This window comes from Coccinella septempunctata, chromosome 2, assembly GCF_907165205.1.
Source record: "Coccinella septempunctata chromosome 2, icCocSept1.1, whole genome shotgun sequence".
Classification (NCBI taxonomy): domain Eukaryota; kingdom Metazoa; phylum Arthropoda; class Insecta; order Coleoptera; family Coccinellidae; genus Coccinella; species Coccinella septempunctata.
Window position 1 is genome coordinate 4,764,520 of NC_058190.1, and position 11,501 is coordinate 4,776,020.

General features: G+C 35.7%; 2 protein-coding genes across 3 annotated transcripts in view; one reads left to right on the forward strand and one right to left on the reverse strand.

Annotated features, from left to right (window-relative positions):
* The window catches only part of LOC123307201 (F-box/LRR-repeat protein 20), a 32,458-nt gene extending 21,177 nt beyond the window's left edge, over positions 1–11,281 (reverse strand). Inside the window, exon 1 of one of the 2 annotated variants that reach the window (XM_044889419.1) lies at positions 10,916–11,281. The gene's annotated coding sequence lies outside the window, so the exon portion shown is untranslated. Of the gene's footprint in view, positions 1–10,673; positions 10,831–10,915 lie in introns of those variants that run through there. The other variant, XM_044889420.1, reaches the window with a different exon arrangement.
* Positions 5,439–6,332, forward strand: LOC123308813 (uncharacterized protein KIAA2012-like). The gene has a single exon (XM_044891667.1). The coding sequence runs from the start codon at positions 5,439–5,441 to the stop codon at positions 6,201–6,203; it is 765 nt and encodes a 254-aa protein (XP_044747602.1). The 3' UTR covers positions 6,204–6,332.
* Positions 11,282–11,501: the final 220 nt, after the last annotated feature.

Here is an 11,501-nt window from a genome sequence, read left to right on the forward strand (position 1 = left end):
AAAGAAATTAAATTTTAAAAAATCATGAATCATCTTTTCAAAAACGCATTTTATGAATTACCATCGTATATATTTATATTAAAGTATCCTCTCTAATTGTTGAAAGGTGAATTTTCACAAATTTCCTAAGAAAAGCTCAACAAAAATGGAAAAAAATCAAATTTTGAGTTGAACCATCAGTATACAGGGTGGGTCTTAGACTCGTACAAATATTTGGACAGTAAATTTTGAGGTCAAAATAAACATTTTTGCCATTTTTTTCCAATTCGGTCCTGATAAATAGATATAGCCATTTTAAGATTTCATAAAGAGCTGAGCCAACTCTGGAAAAACAAAATCACCTTTAGAGTAACACAACTAGATCTGTGACACTACACATCTGTGGATCTTTTAAACAAAGTTGTATTCCGCCAAAGTACCCAATTTTTTAAACTTCACAGATACTTTTGTATTTTTGAACATCAAATTACTCTCAAACGGCGCATTATACGTAGAATACTTTTATTTTACAAAACGTTCAAATATTCATTAGATAGCGTCCAAATTAGTTTTAAGAGTTGGTATTTTTATGGTACGTGATGGTCATAATGAGAAAACTGGAAGACCTGGGTGATATCTTGTGTTCGAAAATGATTAATCGAATAAAAAAAAACTATATTCCGAATTTCATTTCATTCGATAGAACCGTTTGTGAGAACTGAAAATAACATTTTTTTTATATGGTGTTCCAACAGCCTGTATCTTTTAAACCGAGCCGATTGGGAAGAAATGGTAAGGGCAAAAAGTGTCTCATTTAACCTCAAGAATCTACTGTTAAAATATTTGTACGAGTCAAAGACTCACCCTGTATAGTCCATTAAAAAAGAATGATTGACATCTCGAGTGGACATGGAAGATCGAATTTAAGTAGTTGGTAATAGTTAAGATTCTGTGTTGCGGAATTCAGGTTGGTATTGTGAATAAACATTAATCTACAGACCTATTAAACGTGAATCTATGCACAGACCGAAGAGAATTTGAATTTGAGGTAAAAAATTTTTGGCGAAAACGATTCCTCAAAATCACGTTTTTCATACACCGTTGTAAAGAGGCTTCTAAGACCTTTCACATGAAGTATCACTCAACTCCCCTCCCCTATTCAATTTTGAGGGGTTGATGTGCCCCTTCTTGGGGGGTAATATACGTCAAAAAATGTCACCCAAACAAAATCATTCGATGTGTTTCGGGAAATTTTTCCAATCTCTATGGAATAAGAAATATACGGCGTGGATCGTCTGAGATGGAACACCCTGTATGTAATAAGTTATAAAGCGTCGTCAAGCATTTCGACGTTTGAATGTTTTCTGCTTGAACCACTACTTTATTGCGACACGGCAAATACGTAACTTTTCGATATGTAGCAGGTCAATTTCCATTAGAAAACTTACTCTGAGTACTTCAAAATAAATCGAATTGAACTTTAATTCGTTCAACATATCTGTTATAGAGGAGAAAACGAGAAATTATTATCAATGAAAGATCACTGTGACCTTGTACGATCATTGGAGAAGTTGTATTTATATTTCCACAATGAATATGCATTATATCAATTTTCAAAAATATTAAGAATGTACACAAAGCCATTTTACATTAATCCTTTCATCTTATTTTTTTAGTTGAAATCTGCATGATTCAAAACGTGAACTTCAAACAAGCCTTAATAGTTAGACCAATAATTAATCGGTCAACCAAATGTAACAACTGGAATTTCTGCTATTAGAAATTGATTAGAAATCTTAACAATTCAAAATCGATTATACGTTTCTGATGTATACATAAATTATTTTCTTAGTAAAATCAAGATTTGTGAAACTAGTTATAATGAGTCTTCCAAAAAAATTCATTATAGATTTCTGACAGAACCACTCAACCACTACAAGAGACACAGATTGACAATATTAGAACATGTGATTTATATCAACCTATGACGAATTTTCATATTATGTACCTATAAACGAACTTTACACAGAGGTTCAAAAATAGAACAATTTGCTCTCATTCTATTATTTATAGTGTTGAAAATTGAACAATGAAAAAACCTCCTTGAATTCGGATTGGGAATACACATTTCCTTTTCTTCAACTTCTACCTATCTTTATCAACTCCTGAAAATACAAACTTTTTAACCTAACCCTGAATCTTCAACATTTGGGAGAGCTTGAACTTGAACAGATAATGAATTAGAATTATAATAGCATAAAATAGAATAAAATAAAATTAAATAAGAATATGATGGTTAAGCATTCCTACATGAAAAAGTGTCTGTAGAATGTAACATTTGTTTTTCGATATCACTGATACTTTACGAAATAGAAGCACCAGTACGAAGAGCTGAAAAATGAGTTTTCACTTATAACTTGAAAACAAAAGAAGATAGAGGGATGCGGTTTGGGCCACTAACAATCTTTTGAAAATCGAGGTCGGAAAAGTACCATCCATTTTTCCCTAGCTCTCACAGTTACAGAGCTGTCATTCAATGCCATTGAAATCCATTCGAATTCAATCCATCAGTGACCTCACTGACCTCAGAAATAGATGAGCTGGAGCAAAACAGATGGAGATGGCACTTTTCCGAGCTCTTTCATCAGAGAAACGTAGCCTCCTACGATCCTTCATTTTGCAGTTATGTATTAGCGAAAAATTTGATTTTGACGATTTCGAAAAGATCTCATAACTTTCAAGTAATTGAAGTTACAGATTTTAAATCTGAATCTGCTTCAGAAACATTTTGAATGTAGCCATAGACATAGAGACATTGACTGTGCATTCCCTTTCTATCTATGCATGAAATACGGTCAAAAAAAATGACGTAGAGAAACCATAAACCATTAACACATTGTGTTTAATATGTCTATGAGAGAAACTGGACATCGGGCATGCAGTTATCTTCCTCTAGAATTTTGATTGGTCCATACTCACCTTTATGTGAACAAAAAAGAGAAGGTGAATGCCCAATAATCTTTCTAACGTGCGTTCAAAAAAATTCGTCGTCAAGTAGGCTATGGAATTTTGAACGTCGATATTTCGTGTCTAAACGTAATTCTTAGCTCGTGCTTTACTATTTTCCAGGTGAACTGTCATTTTAGCATTTTGGATTGTTGTTGAATTAAAATTATCAGCAAATTATAAAGATGGTTTTTACAGACGTGTGAAAGACTTTTACTATTGAATTCTACTTCAAAATTGGAAAGAAAATTGAAGGAAAATGGAAATATTCTGTTCCGGCGACTTCATTGAAGCCTATGTTGCTGTAGATTATTAAGAATGAATTTTTCCATTGTACTGTTTTGCGATGTGTTGACGAAACAGGTATGTTCAAACAAAAAAGGAAGTGGTATACCAAAAAAAAAACTCCAGAGTTCAGTAATAATGAAAACATGATGACAGAAGCTCGACAAACCTCTCTTCAGATTTTATCTCAAGTGGATGGAGTATCCGTTGGCATATGCCACCCGATTTTGAAAAAAAGATATCCATTTGTTTCCATAAAGATTGACATGTTCTCAGAAAACTGAAAAGGTTGTGATTACCTAACCTTGAAGCATCCGAGAGAAAATTGGAGTTCAGTATCATACCTAACTGATGCATACTGACAGTATGCATCAGTCAAAGGCAAAATGTGGACCTACTTTCTTTTATGGAACTTTAATAGCAGAACGTTATGAAGGAGAAAGCATCATGCCTTTTTATAGCTGAATTGAATTTTAATAAATTATCCAATAGCTATTTTCATGTAATTCAGTTCTTTTAGTTTAGTCATGGATTTTCAGTAATGACTGAATCAATTCAATATTTATAGAGAATTAATAAACATATTATTGAGAATCTTACTGTGATCTATTCATATGACTGAAGTAACTAGAACCTTCTCACAAAAAAACATACTACCACGATAAATTCAAGATTCATGTCTCTTACGTATGAAAATAGTGGACGGTTAAAATTTTTACGAAAAACTTTTCTAACCGCCTCAGATTGTTTGGATTCTTGCCATCTTACTCAATGAAAGAAATGCTTTTCGAACGTTAGGTGAAATTTACAGGTAACCTTTTCTGAAAAGTGCCTTTCCGTACAAAATTACGATATATAGGTTAATGTCATCATTGTTTACATTTTGGGAGGATGAAGTAATTCAAGGAAAGACATACGTTCAGCCACCGAACATCAGCCTTCAAAATTTCATAGCCTACTTGACGACGAATTTTTTTGAACGCACGTTATAAAAAAAGCCAATTTCATGCTGACATTGCTCAGTTCAGGCAAAGAGAATTGGTACTTTTTGGTTCATGTCTCAATGTCTATCATAGACCTAACAATATTTTATTAGGTCTATGATGTCTATGGATGAAGCTAACAAAAGAGAGGTTAACTCCCAAAGATTATAGCATAGACATAGAGACATGTCTATATGTCTATGGATTATAGCCTAACTAACTAACCTAACTCTATAATCTTTGGTTAGCTCCGATAACAGGCAGGGGTGGGTAGTACCAATTCAACAAATCGATAGCGAAAGGCGAAAGCCGAAAAGTACGGTTTATGGTCTAATGTATTTATGGAATTCATTTTATTATGTTTTTTTTTGGCAAATCCAGCCGAAAAGGATCTCTTCCCCTGCCAGTTCCTCATTTAATTACATTTTGAAGATTCGAAAAAAAAAATTGAATGTCGTTAGACATTATCAACCCGTGGTACCATCGAATGATTGATTTTTAATCTAGATTTGAGTGATCATTTGTGCTTACACTGAATGGAATCAACAAATAATCTGCCTATACTCCATTCACTTTTATTTTAGCACTCGGATGACCATAGAAATTAGACACATTTTACTCTGTATAGTACGAAAATGTGGGGTTATGAAGCTTGTCAAAACATTTTTGGGTTTTAAATCAACGCTATGTTACCTGTTCTACGTAAAGGTTTCTGTTATTAAGTATTTTATCACAATGTCGAATCTCTTCGGAAAATATGTGACGAACATAATTGAAGTTTACACAAACTGATTAGACCTTGTGAGCGGCGGCTAAACCGATAAAAACGGTCGTGTCACGTAAGCGATAATTAGTGCGATAAAGTGGAAAAAATTGGATCGAATTTGTGAAAAACTGTGAGATAAGGTTTTTGAGCATTGAAGTGTGCCTAGGATCGGTGATAGAAGTGGTTGAAATTGAATTTGCAAAGGAAGTTTTACGGAATAAAAGATTAAGGTTAAAGATAAAATCGGACAATAACAAAAGAATATACATATAAATTCTGTAACTGGCGAGCTAGCGAGGGAGCGGGTCGGTTCCTGAATCAAGTAGGGGCCCGGCGCAACTGTTCTGTCGACGCACGGCGGTTACGGAGTGGGAAATTCCTGAGAAACTCGAAGAGAGTGCAGTAACTGGAGATCTCAAATGAAAAAGACCGAGCACAAAAGGAATAGAAGCGAGGAAGAGGAAGAAGATATTTTAGTGGAAAATAAAAAAGTACTGCGATCGCCGACTGTTAAGAACAGGGGAAAAGAGATGGACATCGAAAATTTAGAAAGAATGTTCCAGAGGATGATGGAAGAGATGAAGTTGGAGATCAGAAGGAATACTGAGGAAGTGAAGTTGGAAATGAAGAATTTGAAAGAAGAGATGAAGAAGAGAGAAAAGAAGTGGGAGGACGAGAGGAAGGAGTTGGAGGGAAGAATAAAAGTTTTGGAGGAGAAAGCGGATCGAGAAGAGAAAATGAAGAGGAAAAATAACATAGTAGTGAAAAATTTGAAGGTTTATGATGGGAAAGAAAAAGAAGAAGTTAAAAAACTGGTTGATGAAGAGTTGAATTTGAAAGTGGACATAACTAAGGCGTATAAAATAAATCGAGGAACGAAAGTAGAGATGATAGTCGCTGAAATTGCAAGCTGGGATCAGAAACAGAATATAATGAAGGCAAAACAGAGATTGAAGGGGAAAGATATTTACATAGATAATGATCTGACTCTAAAGGAAAGACAAGTTCAAAAACAGATTCTTGAAATAAGCAGAGTTGAAAAAAGCAAGGAGAAGAAAGTGAGGGTAGGATATAGGAAAATATTTATAGATGGAAAGCTTTTTGTATGGGATGATGACGAACAAGGGGTGAAGGAGAAAGAGTATGCGAACATAAATAAAGAGGCTCACTCGTCAAAAAACTAGTGAAAAAAGGAGGATGTAGGACCATGGCAACGACCCAGCAGGAAAAGGAATCTGAATTTGGAGAAAAACTTTGCACTACACAGGGAAAATTTAGAGGAAGAGATGGAAATATAAACTCGTCGAGGAATCAGCAGAAAATAACAGCAAAAATGGAGAAAAATGTGAAAAAGGAAATATACAAGATTGGGACATGGAATGTGAGGGGAATTTCGGGAAAGGAGATGGAGCTTTGCGGTGAATTCGAGAATTCTATGTTGGATATGTTGGTGATAACTGAAACTAAAAAGAAGGGAAATGGAAAGATGGCAATAGATGATAGGTATACATTGGTATGGAGTGGTGTACATCAGGATGAAAGAGCTAGAGGCGGAGTAGGGTTCTTGATGAAAAGCGAGGTGGAAGAAAAGTACCTGAATAAATGGGAAGCAATTAATGAAAGAATAATGGTAGTTGAAATGAGTTATGGGGGGGTGGTGGAGACGATCATAGGTGTTTATGGACCAAATGAAGACGATAAAAAGGAGGAAAAGGATCATTTCTGGAATGAATTAACTTTGGTAGTGGAGGAGGCTAGAGGAACGATCTATATTGCTGGTGACTTCAATGGCAGGGTGGGAAAAAGAAGTAACCACCAAACAAGATGTATCGGGGAACACGGGGAAGATGTGTTAAATAGTAATGGAAAGCGATTGTTGGAATTTTGCGAGATACACGGATTCATCATAGGGAATACTTTCTTCGAACATAAGGACATACACAAGTACACAAGAGAGGTTAAGTCAAGAGGGGAAAGATCAATAATAGATTACATACTGATAGAGGAGACAAACCGAAGTCAATTAAAAGATGTGAGAGTATACAGGGGGTTCGAAATATCGAGTGATCACTATCTGTTGGTTGCAAAGAGTAAAAAGGTGAATGGAAAATTTTCGGAAATGGGATCGAAGAAGGGGAGAAAGGAAGAGACAATAAAGTACTACAAACTGAGAGAGAAGGAAGTTGCTGATCAATTCAGATATGAAGTGGATAAGAAACTGCTTGAAGAACTAACTGAAGATGCATACGACGACAGAAGCTTGGAAGAATTATGGCAAGCATTCAAGGAAGCGCTCATACAGTCCGCTATTAAAGTGTGTGGTACTAGGAAAATTGCGAGGTATAAGAGACAAACGAATTGGTGGTCTGAAAGTATCAGGATGGAAGTAAAGAAAAAGAAAAAGATCTGGAAAACCTGTCTGCAAGGGAGAAATGCAACAATAATGGAGGAATATAGAGCACAGAGGAAGAAAGTGAAAGAGCTGATACAAGAGGCGAAGCGAAAGAGCTGGGAAGAATTTGGCAATAGATTGGAGCTGGATAGCAGGAAGAACCAAAAATTATTCTATGCTGCAATGAAGAGCATGAAAGGAGGAAAAGCGACAGAGTTAACTTTTAATATCAAGGATGAGAAGGGAAATATAATAAGGGATGAAGAAAAAGTTCTACAGAGATGGAAGGAATATTTCGAGGATTTACTGGGAGTGGAAGAAGAAACAGATGATACATTGGTGAACGAGGGAGACATTCAAGAGGAAGAAGAGGCAGAAATAGAGAAAGAAGAATTGATACAGGCACTGAAGAGTATGAAATTGGGTAAATCACCAGGGAGAGATAGAATAAGTGTGGAAATGTTGAGGAGTATGGGTGATAGAGGATTTGAAGTACTTTGGAGGATTATTCGAAGAGTTTGGCAGTCTGAGGAAATACCAAAGGAATGGGAAGTAGGGTTACTGGTACCAATATACAAGGGCGGAGACAACAAAGAGTGCAAAAACTACAGGGGAATCACGTTGCTCAGCACAGTAAGGAAGATTTATGAAAAGATATTAGAGAACAGAATTAGAAAGAAGATAGAGAGCAAGTTGTTGAAATCTCAAAGTGGATTTAGGAAGAATCACAGCGTACAAGACCATATTTTCAGTTTGAAAGAATTGATGAGGCGGACTTTGGGAACAGATGAGGTTCTCTACCTGGCTTTTGTAGATATAGAGAAAGCTTTTGACAGGGTGATACGGGAGACAGTGTGGCATGCGTTAAGAAGGAGAGGAGTCAGTGAAAAGATGATCAGCTTGATAAAGAAGTTGTACGAAAATACCGTGAACCAGATTATACTGAAGGGAAGAATTTCAGAGAGTTTCACGACGATAAGAGGACTGAGGCAGGGAGGAGGATTGAGCCCACTATTGTTCATAACCCTTATGGACGATATAATAGAGAAAAGCAGACAAAAAACTAAAAAGGTTACAGTAGGTTTTCATAGAATGGAAAGGGTATGTGTTTCGGAGCTAGTGTTTGCAGATGATGTAGTAATATTGGCTAAAAGTGAAGAAGAATTACAACAGAACTTGAATATCTGGGATGAGGTTATATCGGAGTATGGAATGAAGATGAATAGAGGGAAAACAAAGGTGATGGCGGTGGCAAGACAGGAAAGAAGAATGGAAGTGTATTTGGGAGGACAAAAAATCGAACAGGTAGACAGATATAAATATCTTGGAGTTATTTTCGAACAACACGGGGGACGGGTCAATGAAATCGACAATAGAATAATAAAGACAAACAAACTATACCACGCCATGAGGTCAGGCATTATAAATAAGAGAGAAGTATCAAAGTCAACAAAGCTCAAAGTGTATAAATCGATCTACAGACCAACTTTGACTTATGGATGTGAAACATGGAACCTGAACTTGAGAGAAAAGTCAAGATTGCAGGCTATGGAAATGAAATACTTAAGGAGAGTAATGGGAGTGACTAGAAGAGACAGGATAAGGAATGAATCAATTAGAGAGGATTTGCAAGTGGAATCTTTAGAAGAATTTATTGAGAGGAGACAACTGGAATGGTGGGGACACTTGAATAGAATGGAGGAGGATACAATGACGAGGAGAATTTGGGATGCCAAAGATGTCAGAAAGAGGAGACGGGGAAGACCAGAGAGAAGTTGGGGACAAGTCATTGCGGAGATATTGAATAAGAGGGGAACGAATATTCCGGAAGCTAGACGCATATCATTGGATAGAAAGAAATGGAGGGAATATATTCAGATGTAGAGGCCACACAACACCCTTACACCCAATGGGTAAAAAGGGTCAAAATGACTATATATATATATACAAACTGATTAAAGGCAAACCAAATCCAGTTATTTGCATGGAAAATACAAGAGATCAGTATAATATCATAATATGCACTAGCTTGAGGAGAGTTAATGTTCGTTATCTTCTTTGGCTAAAGTTTGAATACATAACATAGTTGTAGATTTCAAAAATATTAACTCCAAGATGAAATGCATATGATGCAGTGGTTGGGAATGGGGAATTAACAGATAATTACAAGAATGTCAAATTCTTCAACAAAAATCATTTTGCATCAATATAAGTAAAAGGAATTAAAGGAAGTTTCAAGTCAAGATGAACTTCACCTCTGAACAAAAATTTCACATGAATAAACAATTAACAGGACAAGTGACGCGTATTTGTGGCTGTTCATCTTAATACATTGATATAATAATAATAATTGGTTATTTATTGGTACCTTAAGACATTTACAATGTATAGGACAACTCAAATGAAAAATAGAAAAATCAATTTTCGGTAACTTATTCTACGATGACATTTATCGAAAATCCTGTAGTAAACTATTCGCATTTAAATGCACTCATAAAATTCTAAACTTTCAACAAATAGGTATTAAATGAATAAGCGAAAAATTTCTATACACCCTGCTGAACGTCCAGTAAAATGCGTGGGTATGTTCCAGAAATAATCGCCAAGACATGCAGTAAATATCCAATTCCATGAATATCAATTCATTTCCGAAGCGTTAACTTATTTTTCACTACAAATTCAATACGAGCAAGAAATACCTGTATGACGACGGAAAGCCCACTTTCTATTTCTGTCAGAGCTTATTTATTTTTCATTCAATAATCATTTCAGACACCAATTAAAACGCAAGGAAAATTATTATGTATAACTTACATATAACCGTAATAAATAAAAATGATAATCACTGAAGGACGAAACAATGACATCGAATGGAAAGCATAAAAAAAATATCAGTGTTTTCTTTGTTCACAATGTCCTGCCTTTTGTCATATCCAAGGTCTTGAAATAACTGAATATCCTCCTTCTTTGCGGTCATTAGCCGCAAAAAATCCTAACTTCTTGGAAGGAGAATCTGAATAGTTGGAATATTTAAATGTTTACAATTGCCAAGTCAGTTTTACTTACTCGGATAAAATTATTAATAGACAAAAATTCATCGCGTGAATGAACATAATATTGATACATCAGTGTTAGTTATCGAATGGATCAAGCGAAACTATGAGGCTCACTCCTGGAATAAAGGGAATTTTGAGACGTAGAATATGATGGCAGACATATTTGTGCGAGGATTTACGAATATCAAGCCCGAAAGTTCACTCACCTGAGACAAGAACAACGGTTAATTACGTTAAATTCCATAAATCGCCTTTTTCGCGTAAGAAATGGCCAATGAACGCAGGAAATAACAGCAATAACAAAGAATACACATGGGGTTTGACAGTCGGGCAAGTCAATCAGCTGTTTTACATCACAATATCATACTGGGAAGATAAAGCGAACTCAAACAAACCGATGATAAGTGAAGAAACCAACATAGTTTGAATAAACTTTTGATGTACTCACCAAGATTCATTATCAAACCGAACATTTGTGCATTATCGTCGAAAATCAAGCTCCAAAACGAACAGAAACTTCGATTAGTTGTCTCGGGTTTTAGTACGCAGAACCAGCACGAACGTTCAACCGAACTAGACAAGAACGAGATTGTCGACTATAGAAAGGAATGCAAAACCTGTACCCTTGGCAACGGCTCATTTTACGTCGAATGAAAAGCGACGGTTTTGTTTATTACAATGGGATTGGACCTTTCGGCATTAAACTGTTGTGCAGCAACGACGAAAGTCGCTTGCAGGTTGCAATTCTGAACGTCACCATAACAAACAGCTCGAACAGCATGCTCCAGACGACACGACTCGGATATCGAGGTAGCGTCGCGACTGAAAATTCATCAAAACAAAAACAAGGGATTTCCGCACCATGTTGCCAAATGCTTCCTATTTCTGTACTGTTATCAGGTTCAAGTTCAGCGTTACGAAACTACTTGATATTATTTCGTTCTGTACCTTTGAGTGTATTATAAAAACTCGAGATAATTTCAATGAAATGGAGATGTTCTTAGATGAAATTATTGAGAGATTTCCACGAATAA